This window comes from Tupaia chinensis, unplaced genomic scaffold (assembly GCF_000334495.1).
Source record: "Tupaia chinensis unplaced genomic scaffold, TupChi_1.0 Scaffold000322_1, whole genome shotgun sequence".
NCBI lineage: Eukaryota > Metazoa > Chordata > Mammalia > Scandentia > Tupaiidae > Tupaia > Tupaia belangeri.
The window spans coordinates 4509732-4531418 of NW_006159816.1; the positions used below are offsets into that span (position 1 = coordinate 4509732).

General features: G+C 35.9%; 1 protein-coding gene across 1 annotated transcript in view; it reads left to right on the forward strand.

Moving 5' to 3' along the window:
* Positions 1-21687, forward strand: part of TTN (titin) — a 306431-nt gene that overhangs the window by 171089 nt on the left and 113655 nt on the right. Inside the window, 24 exon segments of the mRNA XM_027773115.1 lie at positions 431-499; positions 3047-3127; positions 3997-4071; positions 4684-4773; positions 5469-5531; positions 5798-5887; positions 8133-8183; positions 8665-9066; positions 9220-9498; positions 9732-10007; positions 10144-10283; positions 10939-11065; positions 11159-11422; positions 11964-12230; positions 12367-12630; positions 12719-12858; positions 12999-13125; positions 13252-13518; positions 13616-13882; positions 15228-15494; positions 15586-15725; positions 16507-16633; positions 17437-17579; positions 21074-21197. Coding sequence (XP_027628916.1) covers positions 431-499; positions 3047-3127; positions 3997-4071; positions 4684-4773; positions 5469-5531; positions 5798-5887; positions 8133-8183; positions 8665-9066; positions 9220-9498; positions 9732-10007; positions 10144-10283; positions 10939-11065; positions 11159-11422; positions 11964-12230; positions 12367-12630; positions 12719-12858; positions 12999-13125; positions 13252-13518; positions 13616-13882; positions 15228-15494; positions 15586-15725; positions 16507-16633; positions 17437-17579; positions 21074-21197 — 4140 coding nt within the window.

Consider the following 21687-nt stretch of genomic DNA (forward strand, 5'->3'; position numbering starts at 1 on the left):
TCCCATACCTACCTGTACCTCTACAAAGCCAAAATCTTCTTCAGTAAGACAGTACTTCCAGTGATACTTGCCCTGCTAAGGTCCAGACAGAAAAGGTGGGCACCTCTTAAAGGGTACCCATCTGTTGATGGACACTCCATGAGGGCACACACTTACATACATTTCCTTTAATGTAAAATTGATATTCACAGGAAATTTCTTCCTGCTTTGAAGAATAAAAATTGTATTCTCTCAGCCAGTCTTAATTTACTACTCAACTCTGATGTTAAATCATGGTTTAAATGCTTCTTGTGAGTTCTTTGGTGGCTGTTCTTGGCTGTCATTAATGCTTTCTGCTTACAAGTAAAGTTCGGTGCTGATTCTTGGAGTACAAAGTTAATCATTCAGATGAAATATGCAAATACTAAACGTAAGATCATATCTTTTAAAGCTGTTCCAAAGAAGAAAGTTCCTGAAAAACCTGAGGTTCCAGAAAAAGTGGAGCTTACACCTGTGAAAGGTATTTTACAGGCTAGAAAATGCTTTCATATGTAGTGTCCCTTCATCAGACTCCTTGCTCTTCATGCTTTCATTCTTTTTGAATGGTCATAGTAGTCTTATTCATTTCTTGTATTTCTGTGGCTTTTATGGTCCTGGCTCATGAATGTTGCTTCCTTCGTCTTCCATCAATTTCATGCATTATGTGGATAGATATGGTTTACCTTTGTGTTATCTCCATATGTCTTCTTACAGTTTCTTACATTTAAAAGCATCAGATTTTACCAGTTCACTGAAATTGATATCAGAAGACATCTTAAGTTAAAATGCTGAGTAGGAGAAAGCTTTGGAATGTCATCTGGACATCAACATTTTAGCCAGTGCAGTAAACACTAGAAATAAGTCATTCTATCCTAAGATGATTCACAGGGATTTCTGATGATTTTCCTGTCATTTTCTCTCTGACTCTAGATATTCTCTTGTGTGTACAGACGTCATATTTTTAGAAAAATTTCATTAACAGTGGTCATTTTTCAAACTTTATTACTGCTATAAATAGTATTTTTCCTATCTGAAATTAAACCCCAAAGAAAAATAAATGAATCATAAAAGTTTAGAAAACATCTATTAAAAATAAACTAGTTGGGGCCAGCATGTGGCATGGTGTCTGAGAGTGCTGGACTCCCACATGGCAAACTGCAGTTCAAGTCCCGGACTTGGCAGCTTGCTTTCTCACTTTTCCTCTCTCTCTCTCTCTCTCTCTCTCTCACTCTATTCCTTTCTGATCAAATTTAAATAAATAAATAAATAAATAAATAGTTAAATAAAATCATTTTAAAAACTTGTTAATTTTCTAGTTAATTCAGTGGATAGCAGTGTTCTTTTAAGTAGTGAACACATCCAGACTCAGAACTGAGTCTGTTTTTGATCATTCAGGAATTTTGGAAAAACCACGTAAATGTATACTTTACTGATTTATAAAATGGGGATAACAAAATAATGTTATAATGCGTAGTGACATTAAAATAGCATACAATGATATGTAATGACTTTTAAAATAATAGGTATGATAGTGAGTACTGTACCAGAGTCTCAAATGCCAGTAAGATCTTAAAAATATAATAATAATATGGAAAAACAAATGCATAGATATATATTTACTATGTCGATTTTGCAAGTAAAATATATATGTATGATGCATATTATAACATCCTAACTTAACATAAATTAAATGCCTGACCTTCTCTCTTTGGATTTGATCAACAAAAATAGTTACATATGAAGAATATTTATGATAAGGCATGCACAATTTATCATGGATAAAAAATTTAATGTGAACTTTTTATTTAAAACATGTAACATTAAAAAAATTAATAATTTAAAATAAAATTCCTATTTACCTTTGTATGTTCAAAAATTTGAAGTACAAGTTAAAGAAGTTTATTTTATCACGTGGAAAAAACAATGAATTGCAAATATCTTGTTTGTAGCACCAAATGGGAAATTTTATAGAAATATCTAAGAAATTCAGATTTCATATGAGTGGACATTATCTGATACAAATAAAAAAAAATGTTTAAAGTAGATTTTAACTGACATCAGTAGAAAGTGATTCAATGATCACCAAGATTTTTATTTTCCCAATTTAAATCAACAAAGAGGCTACTCTAAAAAATAACATTCATTCACTGTACTTGGTGCTCATTGTAGACACAGAACAAAAAAATTTATTTCTTGAGTCAGTTCTCATTTAGATTCATGAACATTTTCTTATTCTTGAGAAAATTAGTTTCTGTGTGAACTTTGAAATTCTATAATTCCATATTTTTGTTAGTATTATTTCTAAAAGGAACCCTTACTAAAGGATACTTCTGTTGAGAAAGTCAAATGTGGACTTTTCCAACATCAAGGTTATAAACCTTGTCCCATGGCTTTCTTTTTTATCAAGGGAAAAGCCTAAATGAAGAATTTAACGCATATCAATATCATTTTTTCTTTTTAAACCTTTTGATTTGTTTTAAATTAACACATAACACCTGTACATATCTGTGGGATGTGGTGTGATCTTGTGATACCTGTATACATTGTGGAATGATCAAATGATAATTAGCATATCAATAAACTTAAACATTTGCTTTGCCTTTGTGGTGAAAACATTAAAAACCTTGTGGCTATTTTGAAATATACATTATTTTAACATATTTAATGGTCAGGAAAATACCAATATAGATTTGGGCAATCTACAGTTACAGAATTGGACAAAGATGCTGACAAGAACCATGTATTTTGATGATAGATTCATAAAGTCAGAATAGAACAATATCTCAGTTCCAATTAATATAGTTGCCTGTAGTTAATGTAAGTCAATTTCATTGAGCATTTTATAGATCTTTGCTGAAGAAATAATTCAACATGTATTATTTCTTTTTAAATTCTTTGGTATTAATGGACAACAAAAATTGTTACTTGATGCACTTTGGTTAGCTAGTATGGGGAGAGACATTTTGCTGGTTGAAATTCCATTTTTTATTTGAGTTCATTTCAAAATTTCAAATCATGTTCTTTTAAGTGCCTGGAGTTGAAAAGAAAGTTCGCAAATTACTTCCTGAACCTAAACCTCAACCAAAGGAAGAAGTTGTTCTGAAAAGCGGTATAGTATTTTTCAACCATCATATCAGTTTTAAGAATATATTTTTAAAACTGAGTGAAAGCTTACAAATATTTCTGTCCCTTATTTTTCTTTTGAGTTGTATTTTCTATTTATCAAAATTTGGTTGTAGTGTCCTTAAAATGAAAGAATCTATCCTTTCAAACATTTTTAAAAAGGAGACAGAAATTATGTGAGCTTTTAGAGTACTTTGAAATTTACAGTATTAATAGACATAACCAAATCGATAATATTCTAAGCTAACAATGGCCATAACTGTCCCTTTCAATAACCACATTATGTGGGAAAATACACTAAACCTATTAAATACTTTACACAAAACTATTTAAGCCTAAATTCAGATTCAGTTTTAAAGTGTGACATGCGATCACCACAACTAATAAATAACATTTTGTAATAACTGAACATTCTGTTCCTACTAATTCAAAAACTAAGAGTAAGATGTTCAAGTAAAGAACAAGTTTTAACATTGTGTTCACATAGAATTACTGGTGTCTAGGCAACATTTCTTAAGTAAACTTCTCATTTAAATAGTCCTCATTAATATATAAATATTATATATTATTGAATTATTATTAGCATTTGTGTTTGAGCCATTTCTGCCACACACTTACTTCTGAGTAATCTAGACAGACACAAACTGATTCTGAATTTTGTTCTAATTAAAATAACAACCTTTGATATTTTCTCTTAAGAAGAAACACATTTCTAATGTAAATGCTGATTTCCCAGGGCACTATCATGCATGCTTTTTGTTTTCCTGGCTTTGTACATTATTTGCATCTGTCAAGCTTATTCTACATCTCCATTAGTCTGTCTTGCTTTACATTTAAACCTTTTTGTCTTTTAAGTTCTAAGAAAGAGACCTGAAGAAGAAGAACCTAAAGTAGAACCTAAAAAACTAGAAAAAGTTAAAAAACCTGCAGGTAGGAATCTCAGCAAAAATTTGTGAAATTATCTTTTAACAAAATGGACATTTAACAAAAGGTTTATCTTGTAAACATAAATGAAGTTAAATATAAGCATAGCTTCATCCTTCATCTGTGATGCAGTCTGTGTTTTTCATTGTCCGCTTTCTGTTCAAGTATTTTTATGGTAATTGCTAAATCCATTCACGTACTTTCCTGCACTTCTTCGTTACTGCTTTTCTGCCCCTTTTCGCAATTCTTTCAGTCAAAGGGACTGAATCAGGTTGGCTTCAACAGAGCTTCATGGGAAGTTGTTGATATATGTTTTTTATAATTTGGGGGCTTTTAAGTCAGTTAATTTTTGTCACAAGCCTATTCTCAAAGAGTAAATATTGGGAACTATTATAAAAGTGATTTAGAAAGGGAGAGTTTATGGGCCGGGTATGAAAGTGGATGGAATTAAAAACATGAGACAGAGTCAAGAAGACAAAATAGAAATTAATTAATAGAATAAGAATTTAAAAAGCTATCAGCAGAGCTTTTTAAAAGTAAATCGATCTGATATTTCAAGTGATTTGATTTCTAAGTATTAAAATCTTAACACTAGAAAATAATCTTATTATCTTAAAGTACCAGAACCACCTCCCAAAGCTGTTAAAGAGCCTGAAGCACCTCCAGCGACTGTTACAAAAAGAGAAAAGATCCTTGAACCAACTAAAGGTATCAACCTCACGTACTTTCTTAGCTGTCTGTAAAAATGTAAACATGCATGATTTCAAATACCTCTACCCTAACATTAGAATTTGAACACATGAACTTAATCTGGTCATCACATATGGCTTGATTTTCTTTTCTGTTTCACTAATGCAGTTGGTTAGTGGTCAGCCCCATCTGTTAAATAAATTACTAAAAAAAAAGTCTTTATGGGCAATTAGATAAATAACATTAAAACCAGTAACACAGCCTTCCTTTGTTTTCCAAATATCTTGTTTCCAATGAAAAATAAACTTGGATCAAATACTTGAACTGATGGGAACCAGCAGTTAGCGTAATGACTATGTCGACCACGGTTCGCGTCCCAGACCCGGTGGCTTAAAACTCATGCCAGGCGCGTGTGCGTGCGTGCCCAAGATCCCGAGAGGAGAATGGAGGAGAAGGGATTGCGGTGTGACCATCCCCCCTGGGGGGTGATTTCTCGCTTTCTGTCTCTCTGTCTCTCTCTGTCTGGCGAGCGCATGCGCCCTATAGTGAAAACCTCTCCAAAAAAAAGAAAAAAGAATACTTGAACTGATGACAATATGTATATAAACTCTAACATTTTCCAAGATATGATAAATCTGCTATTTTTGGTTTTGATTTTGTGAAGAACTTCAAAAATATTGTGATAACCTGCTCATTACTATGAATTATTTTAGTGCCTGAAATTAAGCCAGCAATACCTCTCCCTGGACCTGAAGCAAAACCAAAGCCTGAACCAGGTGAGCAACCTTATTCTCATTGTCAGCAGCATATTCTTTCATGCTTCACACAAATAAGGTATAGTTAATACGAAAAAATAAACAAAAGAAGCCAGTAAGCATCAAATGATTTCTAATGTCTTTATACCATTGATATATTACTCTGTGAATAGCTATCAGTAATTATTTTAAAATGTCAGTTTTATCAGAAAAGAATGGCAAATAGGCCACCAATTAAGGTTTTTGGAAAGGGCAAATGTGTTAATACAATGACCCTCTCTCCACAGAAGTGAAAATAATCAAACCACCTCCAGTGGAGCCAGCCCCAACCCCCATCGCTGCCCCTGTAACAGTGCCAGTGGTTGGAAAGAAAGCAGGTATTTATCCAATAGTTTGATTTTGGTTAGTTTGTTTTACAATTCAATAAATAAACATACTTGGTTTAAATTCAAGGTTTCTTTATGTTGAAACAGTAGGCACCATATCAATTGTGGGTGTTTATGATAAATTCTTGTGTTTTCTTCCTCTGGCATCCTTTTTCCACTTAATTTCTAACACAGTATGTGTGTGTTGTGTTTTAGTTGGGAGGTAAGTTGTTAGGATGAACCATTTCTTTCACAAGCCTTTGGGATTAAGTAATGAATATGTTTAGGGCAGATGAAAACTAAGGAGCCACACTAAGGACTTACATATAGGAATCCCATGGAGCTTCTAATATCTTTGTACCCTGTAGGAATAATTTCTTCTTCTTTTTTTTTTGGAGAGGTTTTTGCTATAGGGCACGTGTGCTCTCCAGAAAGACAGAGAGAGACAGAGAAACAGAAAGCGAGAAATCACCCCCCCAGAGGGGAAGACCACACCGCAATCTTCTCTCAGGATCTTGGGCATGCATGCACACACACCCGACATGAGTTTTAAGTCACTGGGTCCAAGGAGTGAACCGCAGTCGACTACATGGGAGTCCAGTGACATAGCCATTACGCTAACTGCTGATCCTTCAATCATTTCTCATTTTTTTAAAAAAGCTCCATGTTGTGATAATGAAAAAGCTGTGTAACTAGATAGTGTTGATGGTTGCACAATACCGTGAATGTACTTAATGCAACTATATACGTAAAAAAGGCTAAAACACAGGGCTGGCAGGTGGCATGGTGGTTGAGGTGCTGGACTCCCACATGGCCTACCATGGTTCAAGTCTTGGACCTGGCGTCTTGCTCTCTCTCATTCTTTCTCTCTTCCTCTCTCTTCTTCTCTCATCAAATTAAAAAAATAATAAGTAAAATTAAATAAAGAAATATTTTTTAAAAGGTTAAAATGGTAAATTTTATGTTAGGTATATTTTGCAATAAAAAAAGAAAAGAAAACACTATGTAGTTCAGCATTTAACTCTAAGGATTTAGATCAATAACAAATTTTCTTAAATATACCAACTTAATGTTATAGGTAGTTCAAGTCTAAATTGAAAATACTGATTATTTGTAAATATGAATTATTTAGTAGTTTATTGCCTAGGTGATCATTTCTAAACCAAAAATACTTTGATGTACAATTATTAATCATTAATAAATACATGTCCTAACTATTTGACCTCTAGCAAGTTACTTAGTATCTTTATATTTTTGCTTTAAATTACTTAGAAAAATATATTTATTTAGATTATTAAATAAATTTTAAATTTGTTAATCATGTATTATACACTTATTATTACACATTATATAAAAATTATTAAAAATTTTATTGAGAATTATCTTAAAATATATGGGTTTTTATTGTATTTAGTGATATGAAAAAATATGTTCTTCTGAATAGTTTGATTTTTAATACCTATGTTATATTTTGTCACTGATATTTATGATTCGGGCATTATTCATACTTTTTTATAATTTCAATGTAGCATCTTTGCTAGTTCTGAAAAAGGTGGTAAACTACCTTTGGGCTAATTAAATATATGTAGAAATAAAACTATTCTCACTTACACCAGAGGAGAACTGTAGTTTATACTGTCTCTGCACTAATAACTAAATTAAACTCCACATGTAGAGAGTTTCCCTTAATTAATCATCTAATCAAGGAAAATCTTCAATGAATACTTATATATGTGGCACAAAGCCTTTCTTTTTTCTTGGTCTTTCCTGGATGTTTCTCTGCTCTACTTAAACACAGAAAAGAAGGCACCTGGTGACTTCCAGACCATGTCCCAAAACACTGACTTTTTATAGACAAAAACTTATTTCTTTGGCCCGCATAACCAACATATACATAAAACTATGAGCAACTTTGCATAGCTAGGCAAGAGCAAAACTCTCCCTCCAAGGCAACACTGAGCCTTTCATGAACAGGAAGAGAATAAAGACACTTGCTGAAAGAACGTCTATTCCTAAATATGTTGACAATAGAACTTGGTAACAACAATCTCAACATATGCCTTCTTGGAAATATCAAAGTATTCTCAATAGAAGTAGTATAAATAAAATCAACTTCTTTCTGTGCACTAACATTTATAATAAAGAGCATAACTCATCTCACATGCTTTACTATTAAGCATGAAATAAGTCAGAAAATCATTTAAATGCTGTATTTTTTCTTTTTCTTTTCTTCTTTTTTTTTTTTAATTAATTTTAGAAGCCAAAGCACCTAAAGAAGAGGCTGCCAAACCTAAAGGTCCCATCAAAGGTGAGATTCATTTGCCTTGAGTCTATGTAACTTTTCACTCTGAAATTCCTAGCTTTACATTCCAGGGAAACATTTTTTAAAAATTTAATATAATATATATATATACAACACACACACATATATGTTTACGTCTAACCAACTATATTTTAACATAATGAACCCTGTAAGTTCTTAGCTTTATTTTTCATATACATAATATTTATACATGATAGATAAAATAATTAGACATTAATTTTGATATTTTATACTTAGGACTAAAACCTGAGAAAATAAGGGCATTTTATTATTCATGGACTTTTCCTTTTCCAGTCTGAAGCAGGACAGTATAAATTCAATTGACCTTTCAATTGCTTGTTCTTTAATATTCTGTTCTTGTTTTCTAATTGCTTAATGTCTGCTTTTACCTAGCAGGCAGCCAAGTATGTACTTTCTAACTCCTACTGAGATATCAAGTCAACTTTTTCATTTTACTTTGAATTAGGTGTAGCCAAAAAGACTCCTTCGCCAATAGAAGCTGAGAAGAGAAAGTTACGGCCAGGAAGTGGTGGGGAGAAACCTCCCGATGAAGCCCCATTCACCTACCAGCTAAAGGCTGTGCCACTGAAGTTTGTGAAAGAAATCAAAGACATCGTCCTGACTGAATCGGAATTCGTTGGCTCTTCTGCAATCTTTGAATGCTTGGTCTCCCCTTCCACTGCTATCACAACCTGGATGAAAGATGGTAGCAATATCCGTGAGAGCCCGAAGCATAGGTTTATTGCAGATGGTAAAGACAGAAAGCTGCATATCATTGATGTTCAACTTTCCGATGCTGGAGAATACACCTGCGTTTTACGTTTGGGAAATAAGGAAAAAACGTCCACAGCTAAACTTGTCGTAGAAGGTAATTTCTAGTCTTCTGTACATGACCTATGTTAAACTTTATGTAATGCACCCAAGTAGCAGCTTTGTTGTAGTTTTAGACAAGACTTATTTCCAAGTTTTATTTCATTGAAAATATTGCATGTATTGAAATATATATGGACATTCTTCACAGAACTTCCTGTGCGTTTCGTAAAAACGCTGGAAGAGGAAGTCACAGTGGTCAAAGGACAGCCATTGTACTTGAGCTGTGAGTTGAACAAAGAGCGTGATGTGGTCTGGAGGAAGGATGGGAAGATCGTGGTGGAGAAACCCGGCCGAGTTGTGCCAGGTGTCATTGGCTTGATGCGTGCCCTGACCATCAATGACGCAGACGACACTGATGCTGGGACCTACACAGTTACTGTGGAAAATGCCAACAACCTGGAATGTTCATCTTGTGTCAAAGTAGTAGGTTAGTACTTTGCTGGGAAATTTTGTTCTTCTTATTATTGCACTAAGAAATTGAAAGAAAGAATTTAGTTTCCTAACATCAGAATCTCAGGAGTCCTGTGCCTTACCTAAGAGGGGGAATAGCAGATTTGTACAGTTTTATTCATGTTTTTCCTATTTCTGAAATTTACTAAGGATGATATTTATATTACTTGTTTAGATTATAATCATCTTTCTGGCCTCATTTTTATACAGAACACATTAGAGATTGGCTGGTGAAACCTATTCGAGATCAGCATGTGAAGCCCAAGGGGACAGCTGTTATTGCCTGTGATATAGCAAAGGATACGCCAAACATTAAGTGGTTCAAAGGATATGATGAGATCCCCATGGAACCAACTGATAAGACTGAAATAATCAAAGAGGGAAATCATCTATTCCTCAAAATTAAGAATGCAATGCCAGAAGATATCGATGAGTACGCAGTGGAAATTGAAGGGAAGAGATACCCTGCAAAGCTGACCCTTGGAGGTATAAAAATGTTGCATTTTACTCTGAAAGATAACCTTTGTGTGTACATACAGCAAAATAATACTCAAAAAACATCAAAGCAGAGCATTCTTAGATTGTCTAAAGCATCATGTTACCTCTTCCCTGACCATTACAGAACGTGAAGTTGAACTGCTTAAACCAATAGAGGATGTTACCATTTATGAGAAAGAAAGTGCAAGCTTTGATGCAGAAATCTCAGAAGAAGACATTCCTGGAGAGTGGAAACTCAAAGGAGAACTTCTAAGGCCATCACCTGTGAGTAAATTTTCCATTGTTAGTTGACATAAAATAATATATTAAGTCACTGGAAAAATCATGACATCTTTTTCTATATTTTTCCCTGCCCAAATCCGTCATGACTTCTGACAACCCAATGTATTCAGGTTTGACACTCAGATTTGGTTTTATAATAAATGAGGTGACTTTAGACTTCCAAATTCTCAAAGAAGGGGAGGAATTTGATGTATTAACTGCAGACCTCTTGGACAATTTTTTTTTTTTTGGAGAGATTTTGGAGAGATTTTCACTATAGGGCACGTGCGCTCACCAGACAGACAGAGAGAGAGAGACATAGAGACAGAAAGCGAGAAATCACCCCCCAGGGGGGATGGTCACGCCGCAATCCCTTCTCCTCCATTCTCCTCTCGGGATCTTGGGCACGCACGCACACGTGCCTGGCGTGAGTTTTTTAAGCCACCGGGTCCGGGACACGAACCACGGTCCACTACGTGGGAGTCCAGCGACATAGCCATTACGCTAACTGCTGGTTCCCTTGGACAATTTTTGGGAAATGTTATGGCAGGAGATGTTTTGCTTCATTTTTAGTAGGAATTTATTAAGCAATAGTGAAACATTACTCCTCTAAGGAATTTATCTCATTCAAATACTAATGAAAATTATCATGTTTCAGACTTGTGAAATAAAAGCCGAAGGTGGAAAACGCTTCCTAACCTTGCATAAAGTCAAACTGGACCAAGCTGGTGAGGTCCTGTACCAGGCACTTAATGCAGTCACAACTGCAATTCTGACAGTGAAAGGTAGGGGACCTTTGGAACTCACAGGGTAAGCTCAACTTCATTTCATGTCCTTCTGCATTCTGAAAAACCTCATTCTTAATGTCTGATTTTCAGAAATCGAACTCGACTTTGCTGTGCCCCTGAAGGATGTCACTGTACCAGAAAGACGACAGGCTCGATTTGAATGTGTCCTCACCCGAGAGGCAAATGTTATATGGTCCAAAGGGCCTGATATAATCAAGGCATCTGACAAATTTGATATCATTGCTGATGGGAAGAAACACATCCTTGTTATCAATGATTCTCAGTTCAATGATGAAGGCGTCTACACCGCTGAGGTAGAGGGCAAGAAGAGTTCAGCAAGGTTATTTGTCACAGGTACGAGCTGATGAGATCTGACTGTGACATCTCATATGTAGACACAAATGTAAGACTTGAAAGACAGAACCCCAAGTTTTAAAAAACAATAAGGGGACCAACAGTTAGCATAATGACTAGGTCATTGGACTCCCATGTAGTCAACAGTGGTTCAAGTCCTGGACCCAGTGGCTTAAACTCATGCCTGGTGCATGTGCGTGCATGCCCAAGATCCTGAGAGGAGAATGGAGGAGAAGGGATTGTGGCATGGCCATCCCTCCTGGGGGGTGATTTCTCGCTTTCTGTCTCTCTCTCTCTTTCTGGAGAGTGCACATGCCCTATAGCAAAAAAACTCCAAAAAAAAAAATGAGCACCCCTACTTCATTCTCATAGTGTTACCAAAACAACCTCCTTTATTTGTCTATTTATTTTTAATGGCACGCCATTGGAAAAGATGGCTAAATAAATGTCATGTGAAATGGGTCCCTTTTAACCTGGGGGAGTGGAATCTTTCGAGAGGTAAATTGTGTTTCTGAGCATATTATTTGTGTTTTCCTTGCAGGTATAAGATTAAAATTCATATCACCTCTCGAAGATCAGACAGTGAAAGAAGGTGAAACAGCAACTTTTGTTTGTGAACTTTCCCATGAAAAAATGCATGTCGTCTGGTTCAAAAATGATGTCAAACTCCACACAAGCAGAACAGTCCTTATCTCTTCTGAGGGCAAGACTCACAAATTGGAAATGAGAGAAGTGACACTGGATGACATATCTCAGATAAAAGCACAGGTCAAGGACCTGAACTCCACAGCACAGTTGAAGGTCTTAGGTAAATGTGACATACCGTAAATAGCCAGTTTCTAGAATGCTGGAGTGGTTTGTGGATACATGTTTTACAACCTGTTACTCTTTACGAAACTTTAGTTTTCACGTTCTTCTGTTTCTATGCTGAATATCTTTTACAGAGGCCGATCCTTACTTCACTGTGAAATTACATGACAAAACTGGAGTGGAAAAAGATGAGATTATTCTGAAGTGTGAAGTAAGCAAAGATGTCCCAGTGAAATGGTTCAAAGATGGTGAAGAAATTGTACCATCTCCCAAACATTCCATCAAGACCGATGGCCTGCGCCGCATCTTAAAAATCAAAAAGGCAGAACTTAAAGATAAAGGCGAATACGTGTGTGATTGTGGCACAGATACGACAAAAGCAAATGTTAATGTTGAGGGTAAGTTGCTCAAAAGGTTAAACTTTACACTTTATAAACTTACCATTTATTTGATCATTGGTACTAACAGAACTTTGTATAATTTTAGCACGACTGATAAAAGTGGAAAAGCCTCTGTATGGCGTGGAACTGTTTGTTGGTGAAACAGCCCGCTTTGAAATTGAGCTTTCTGAACCAGATGTTCATGGCCAGTGGAAGCTAAAGGGAGAGCCATTGACAGCTTCCCCGGTAAGTCAAGATTAGCTGATATAGAGGTGGCCGTGCTTGGTTGTTTAGGGTGAAAAAATGTATAAAATCCCTTGATGTATGCATGACTACTTACATGAACCATGTTTTCTTTCATTCATTTTAACCCTAACTTCAAACAGGACTGCGAAATCATTGAAGATGGGAAGAAGCATATTCTGGTCCTTTATAACTGTCAGCTAGATATGACCGGAGAGGTTTCCTTCCAAGCTGCTAACGCTAAATCTGCAGCTAATCTGAAAGTGAAAGGTACATTCTTCTTGTCAGCCATCTTTTTGTGTTTTCTTTGGGAGATTTCTTCATAAGACCTGAATTGGTCAGAAGTCATGCATGGAAGCATATTCTGACTTCACCCACACTGTCCTTTTCTTCCAGAATTGCCACTTATCTTCATCACGCCTCTCAGTGATGTTAAAGTCTTCGAAAAGGATGAGGCAAAGTTTGAGTGTGAAGTATCCAGGGAGCCCAAAACATTCCGTTGGCTGAAAGGCACCCAGGAAATCACAGGCGATGATAAATTTGAGCTTATAAAGGATGGCACTAGACATTCAATGGTGATCAAGTCAGCTGCTTTTGAAGATGAAGCAAAATACATGTTTGAGGCTGAGGATAAACGCACAAGTGGCAAGCTGATCATTGAAGGTGAATATTTTTACCCGAATATCTTTGCTTTTATTTTAATATTTCCTCCCTGAAGTGTTGAAGTGTTGAAGTTAATGATTTTTTTTTTCCTTCATAGGAATCCGACTCAAATTCCTCACCCCTCTCAAGGATGTAACAGCCAAAGAAAGGGAAAGTGCTGTATTTACAGTAGAGCTTTCCCACGATAACATCCCAGTTAGCTGGTTCAAAAATGACCAGCGCCTACACACAAGCAAGTTGGTCTCAATGCACGACGAAGGGAAAACTCATTCCATCACATTCAAGGACCTGTCTATTGATGACACTTCCCAAATTAGAGTAGAAGCTATGGGGATAAGTTCAGAAGCTAAACTCACTGTTCTTGGTAGGTGTTTTTTCAAATTTAACATTATTGCATTAAGTTCAGCTAAGATCTCTGGAGTATCTGTTATATAAGATCGTCTTCTAAGTGTTATATTATGAGAAAACGGTACTGGTCCTTAAGAAATTATCACATATGTTATCAGGATTATTAATAAAACAACACTTTAACTTAAAAATACGAGGACTTTAATGTAACGAGGATTCTAGTAATAAAGATTTTAGCTTGGTCCACAAACCAGTCACTTGAGATAAAATTAAAACTCTAATTATTGAACCCTATCATGCTTAAAATAGGAATATATAGTTTCTTTTTTAAAGAATTATTTATTTAATTTTGTTTATTCTTCTTATTATTTTTAATCTTCCTATAGAGCATGTGCACTCACCAGAGAGAAAGCGAAAGTCAGCTGCCAGGTCTGGGATGCGAACTGCGGTTAAGCAATATGGGAGTCCAGCACCTTAACTACATTGCCAACAGCTGGCCCTGGAATATATACTTTCTAGATCCTCACTTTATCAGTTATTTCAGAGAAATGTTTTTTGAATTTCTAGAAAGAGATAACAGAATTTATTTTAATAAGTCTCTGTTTTTCTTGGCTCCTTAATATGAATAAAATTAAATATGAAGTCTAACATACAGACACTATTTGAAGATTGATTATGGGACATTTAATAATGTAAATCTGCAGAAGCTAGCAGGTGGCATGGTGGTTAAGGCACTAGACCCCTGCATAGTTGAGCACGGTTCAACTCCCAGACCCAGTGGCTTGAAAATCATGTCAGATGAGTATGTGTGCATGCCCAAAGTCCTGAGAGGAGACCAGGGGAAAAGGGATTGCAGCGTGGCCATACTCCCTGAGAGACATGGCCATCCTCTCTGGGGTGATTTTTCACTTTCACTCTCTCTGTCTTTCCCAGGCAAGCACACATGCACCTATAGAAAAAAAAAAAAAACATAAAATAAAAAATAAATAAATGTGAATCTGAAAGCTTAAAAGTGAACTAGACGTAATAGAGCTGTTAAGGAATTAGAAGTTTGGCCAGATAATGGAGGAACATGTTATTATATTTGAAGCTACATTTCAGAGTCTTTTAAACTAAAGTTTTAAAAAAATACTTCAAAATGTAACATAAATGGAGTAGATCTTGATAAATACCAGGCATTTAGATGGGATTCCCTTCCTGATATATAGAAAAATTTTGAACATAAAGATGTTAAATGGTTGAGCATTTGGTACCACTTTGAAATATACCCTAAGCTCTGTGAGTTGTCTCTTAAACTTTCCAAGAGATTGTGTTTGCCTAGGTGATTAATGACTTTCTTTTCACTTATACTTTCCTCGTAGAGGGAGATCCATACTTTACAGGAAAGCTTCAAGATTACACAGGCGTGGAGAAAGATGAAGTGATTCTGCAGTGTGAAATTAGCAAAGCAGACGCTCCAGTGAAATGGTTCAAGGATGGGAAGGAGATAAAGCCATCCAAAAATGCCGTTATTAAGGCAGATGGCAAGAAGCGCATGCTAATCCTGAAGAAAGCCTTGAAATCAGATATTGGACAGTACACCTGTGACTGTGGGACAGATAAGACCTCAGCGAAGCTTGACATTGAGGGTAAGGAAATTTCCATGGGTTTCATTCTTGAAGCCATGGGGGTAATTTCTGCCAGAAGCTCATGGCAAATGCTGACCCTTCACTTTTCTAGATCGGGAAATTAAACTGGTGCGACCCTTGCACAGTGTGGAGGTGATAGAGACTGAGACGGCTCGCTTTGAAACTGAAATCTCTGAAGAGGATATCCATGCCAACTGGAAGCTCAAAGGAGAGGCACTACTCCAGACACCTGTAAGGCTATTTCTGAACTCGTCAACACTCAGAGGAGCTCTGTGAAATAGAAAAGGACAGGCGAAAAGTCAGAGTTGCATGCAGGGCATTTAAAACATGATATCAGGTTCTCTGGCAGATCATAAGCCCAAGAGAGATGAGGGTCTACAGATGGGTTTGAGTAGACGAACTTGCATTATTTTTGATCCAGCATGGTGAGTATAAGGTAGTAGATATCCTCTGATGCTGCTCATTGCTTTCAGAATTAGACAGCTAAAATAAATGTTGCTTTCCTGAGAAAGGTTGAACATCCCTAATCCAAAAATCCAAACTCTGAAATGTTCCAAAATCCAAAAGATTTTGAGCACTGACATGACACCACATGTGAAAAATTCCATAGCTGCCCTCAAAGTGACAGGTAGCAGTCAAAACACTGTAATATAATATAATATAATATAATATAATAACTACCTTCAGTTTATGTGTAACAAAGTATACAAAAATATAAATTAATTAGTCTGTAGAGTTGGATCCCAGCCCCAAAATGTATCATTATATATATGCAAATATTCCAAAATCTAAAACACTTCTGGTCCCAAGTATTTTAAGTAAAGGTTACTCAACCTGTAGTACTTCTAAGCTTTACTTCACAGAAACAAACAAAGCACACACACAAAAACAGCTCCATGCTGTTAGGTCTGCTCATTGATTATGGCATTCCTTTAACTAAGATATTCTATTCTTAGAAAGAATCTCAAAGAAAATTATTTCCTTCAAAACTTGTTCTGCCTTTTTGGTACAGGAGTGTGAGATTAAGGAAGAAGGCAAAGTGCACTTCCTAATTCTGCACAACTGCCGCCTGGACCAGACCGGTGGCGTGGATTTCCAAGCTGCCAACGTAAAATCTAGTGCCCACCTCCGAGTCAAGCGTAAGTATTCTATATTTGGGCTGAAAATGAAATATACTTGTGCAGCATAGGAGTGTGAATGAAAGTGATTAGAATCTTTTATTTAACTAGAAAACATTCCTAAAGCAGAAAAGTTGATTTTCTGGTACTTAACTTTTTTGATGTCTTAATATAGAAGTGGTTCAAATCCCAAGGTTTGGAAAATTTCACTGACCTTGCCATTTGAACAAAAGAAAATTTATCCAGTCAGGCCTCTCTACTCTATAACCCTTTCATTCGAAGTAGACACAGATACAGTAAGAATCTAAGTCACAAACCTGAGAGACCACGTCCCTCCAGTGCCTGTACAACTGTCACACCACAAAGAAAAGCTTTGCTGTGTGGGCATTTTAGACTGAAGAAAAAAGGCAGGGAGTGTTAAGCTAACATTTTTGGAAGGTGCAAAGTGTTTGATGGATGTGGACAGGCCAGTGACTGAGGGCCCCTCAGCCTCCCCCAATCAGCGTCTCAGTTATTTTGGAAGTCACATACCTTATGTAGCAAGAGGAACTTGACGCCTGGCAGAGAGACAGTTGCAGTGCAGATTTCTCGCTGACCTTATACAGCTGAACGAAAGGGCCCCTACAAATATCCGTTCACTGACCACCAGCTCTCCCCTTCTCGGCACCACGAGCCATGTTCACACAGGAGTTAAGATAGCGGCCAGTTGTGTGGCTCTTTCCTTCTTGAAGCAAGCAACCATGGAATTTAATAACTAAATTCGTGTTCATTCTTTTGGAATTACAAAATGAGTAACAACAAGCTATTTTCTTCCTCTCGAAAAGCACGAGTGATTGGTCTTCTGAGGCCTCTGAAGGACGTCACCGTCACTGCCGGAGAAACAGCCACCTTCGACTGCGAGCTCTCCTATGAGGATATCCCAGTGGAGTGGTATCTCAAAGGGAAGAAACTAGAGCCCAGTGATAAGGTAAAAAGGCATATGGTTGCCTTGTTTTGCCACTCCTTTTTCTCTCAAGTTTTTCTGCCTGCATATCGCTTGTTCTTTGGTCTTAGTTCTAATGTTGTCTCTTTGGCCTTTCCCTCTGCTTCCCATTTGTAGCATGATTTCTACCGAAATTATAAAGCAGCTTTTTCAAATTTTCTTTGGATTTAACCTGTACAAATTTGTATTGAAACAGAAACAAAATGCTGAATGATCAAGTTTTAGCTTTCAGAAGAAAAGGCAAATGCCCGTTAGCTGTCATTGAGTTTGATTCATAGAAGACAGGAAGGATCAAAAAGTGTTCCAACTGGAGGCTTGGAAATAAGAGTGCACATTAAATGTGAAGACTAATTCTCTCCGTGCTATCTATCTAGTGTTCTGCATATAAGAGGATTAAGGAGAGAAGATTGAAATTCCATTTCAGGCAGTTGATCAAGTAGTAGAGATAACTTCTGGGCAGATCTGCTCTTCAAGCATTTCTCCAAAGCTATTTTTAACCCTCAAGTGCTTTAAGCTGTGCAAATTTTAGAATGCAAGTGGACTATTTAAAGTGCAACTGATGGTACGGACAAGAAAGAAGGGCACTGTGGTTATCCACATATATAACAGATATACTTCAAAAAATGCTGTTAAAGAAGCAGCCCTGGTGTTAGCTCTTACTAACATTCTCTGTGCCCAAATTCATCCCAGTAAAATTAACACGGAGGAAATTATTCAGATAAGCCTAAAATACAACCTATCTAGATGGCCTTATAAATTTTGCCGCCGCCTCCAAAAAAATTACCTGTTTAAACTTTTTGATAATTCACCATAACTTTGGATTCTTAGAATAAAATATATTAAAAAATTTCCAGCCTGGATAATTGGATAAAGTACAGGAGAATACATTATTTTATGCCAATTCTCCCCAGTATTTCATAAATAATATTGAGTTTCAGTACAAATCAAAGTTTGAAGATTAATAGAAAAAAAAAGGATATAAGTTAATAAGGATTCAGTTTAACAAAGAGCCATAAAGTTGATATATTAGAAAGCAATTCTTTTGAGTAACTGCCCCAAAACAAAAAACTAGTATCCACCAGTGATTAAAAGGTAATTCAATAGCAGTCATCCGATAGATAAGTTCTGCCTGTTATACAGACAATAATGACCAGGCAGTCTCCTATTTTACCAACAAGAAAATAGGAGTACAGGAGCCAGCCAGTGGTGTAGTGGTTGGGGCACCTGGATCCCACATAGCCAACTGCACAGTTTGAGTTCTGGACACACTGGCTTAAAAAACAAGTCAGGCAAGTGTGCGTGCCCAAAAAATCAAAAGGAGAATAGAAAAGGGTTTGCAGCATAGCCCTCCCACTTCTCCCAGGGGGTGCTTTCTCACTCTCTATATCCCTCTCATCTCTCTCCAGTGAGCACATACATCCTATAGCAAAATTTTTAAAAAGAAAATAGCAGTATATGCAAACCATAGCATGAGAATTAAGTTACATGGCAGGATATCCTTCCTTACAATGAAACATCTAGATATTGAACTGGGTGACACGTACATCTCCACTTTCAAGTTTATTGTTTTAAAATATGCATTTTTCTATTAAGTGTGGTTTAATTAACTTCATGTCTAAAGGCAGAGAATTGGTTGACTTTTCAAGATCTTTTCTAGATCTAAATTTGTGATTTGTGTGTAAGAATTCTGCTTAAAGACAAACGATACTACTCTTTAGGCACTAAATTTTTTCTGGTCAAGTTGAGAGCTTTTAATTAAAAGCTCCGTCTCAGTTCTCACATAAAAGCTGTGCTATTTTAATTTAACATGTAGACTACTAAAAATGTTATTCACATTTCTATTACTCAAAAATATAATTTCTTATCGTCACTAGATTTTTTTTTTCTGAAGTTAGAATCAACCTATTGTAATTCTAGAGTGTCTCTGTGTCTCCCTTGACTTAGGAATCTTAATCCTTCTCTCTAGCCACCCAAAATACTTGAACTTTTTATGAAATTGCTCTTACATTACTTAAATGTTTCTTTTCAAAGAGCTTAAATAGAAACTGCGAAGTAATAAAGTCATTTTATCTTATTTTATAGGATTTGTTTCAATTAAATCTATCAGGACAAATTTGTTCTTATCAATTTAATTCAGGCTTTTAGTCTTCAAATTTGGAAAATTTTTAACCTCCGTACCTCCTATAGGAATAGAAAATGAGAAGAGAAAATTTTATACATAAGTTAGTTTTTTCTTTTTCTTTTGTGGCCATCAGTTCAAGAAAGGGTTGCTAAGTACTAAGTGACCTTTGATATTTTAACTTTATTTATTGTGTTTTAATAATTTAATCACAGTCATAATGCTTACTATATTATTTAAATATGCTTCCATTATAAAGTCAATATTTTGAAAGGATAATCTCTGACATTATCCTGAGATAATCTACCACAAAATCTTCAGCATTTATTTTATTGGTTTGTTTTATAAGGTAGCTGTTAGGTTTTGGTCTTTGTTTTTTTGAGGGATTTTTGCTATAGGGCTCATGCACTCATCAGAAAGACAAAGAAAGACAGAAAGACAAAAAGCAAGAAATCACCCCCTAGGGAGGGATGGTCAGGCTGCAATCCCTTCTCTATTCTCCTCTCAGGATCTTGGGCACACATGCACACATGCCCAGCATGAGTGTAAGCCACAAATCTAAACAGAAATTGACCTATGTAAATTCATCATAAAAGACCACCTAGTAATTATGGGATGGTAACTCAGGTGACAATTGCTTTGAAAGATCCCAAACTATTGATTAAGATAATTGTAAGGGACTAGTAGTTGGTGTGATGGCGGTATCGCTGGACTCCCATGTAGTCGACAGCGGTTTGAGTCCCAGACCCGGTGGCTTAAACTCACGCCGGGTGCGTGTGTGTGCATGCACAAGATCCTGAGAGGAGAATGGAGGAGAAGGGATTGCAGCATGACCATCCCCCCAGAGGGTGACTTCTTGCTTTCTGTCTATCTGTCTCTCTGTGTCTTTCTGGTGAGTGCATGTGCCTTACAGCAAAAACCTCTCCCCCTCCAAAAAAAAAAATTTGATAATTTTATAATAAATATGTGCTAAACACACATACATACACACATATATGATTTTAATACAATTTCAAAAGCATTTTTTCAAACCACTGACTTAAATGAATTAAACACACATAGGAACTAGATTGCTTTTTCATATATTCATTTTTCCAGGGCCCATAAATATTTATAAAATTTTAATTGACATATAATTGTGCATATTTGTGGGGTACAGTGAGAATATTCAAATCAGAGAAATTAACATATTATCTCAAGTATTTATCATTACTTTGTGTAGAGAACATTAAAATTTCTCTCTTTTAGTTATTTTGATACAATACAGTCAATTATTGTTAACCATAGTTACCATATTTTGCTACAGAACACAGGAACTTCTTCCTCTTATTAAACTGCATTTTTTAAAAAATATAACTAGGTGGTTACACGTTCAGAAGGAAAAGTTCATACACTTACCTTGAGGGATGTGAAGTTAGAAGATGCTGGGGAAGTCCAACTAACAGCAAAAGATTTCAAAACTCAAGCCAAGCTCATTGTGAAAGGTAAATACCGGGCCTATTTTTAAGTACCTGTGTAATACAAAGACTCTAAATAATGCCAACTCTCAATTATCTCTTGAGTACTTTAGATCATCAAAATCTACCAAGTAGCCAAAAGTCCAATTTTATTTTTCAGACAAACAAAATACTTCATAGACTATTAAAAAAGAGAGAGCATTAAATTGACTAGCGTTGGTTTTGCATCCTCTTCTGTCCTTGTTGTTTTTATTGCATAGTCTAATCATTCAAAGCACAACCAGAAGAAGAATTATTATCAGACTATAAATCTATCATTTTATTAACTAAGAAAGAGTTGGTTATTATTTCTTCGATGGTCCAAAAAATGTTTCAAAATGTTTCCTCTGTCTGTACAAATTATGATGAAGCATCCTTATTAGAGGGAAATATCTGAGTGGAATCAAAACTTCCAAGTGAAACTTAAAACAAAAAGAAACCCTGGATACGAGGGGAGAGGTAAGAAGTACTGAAACTC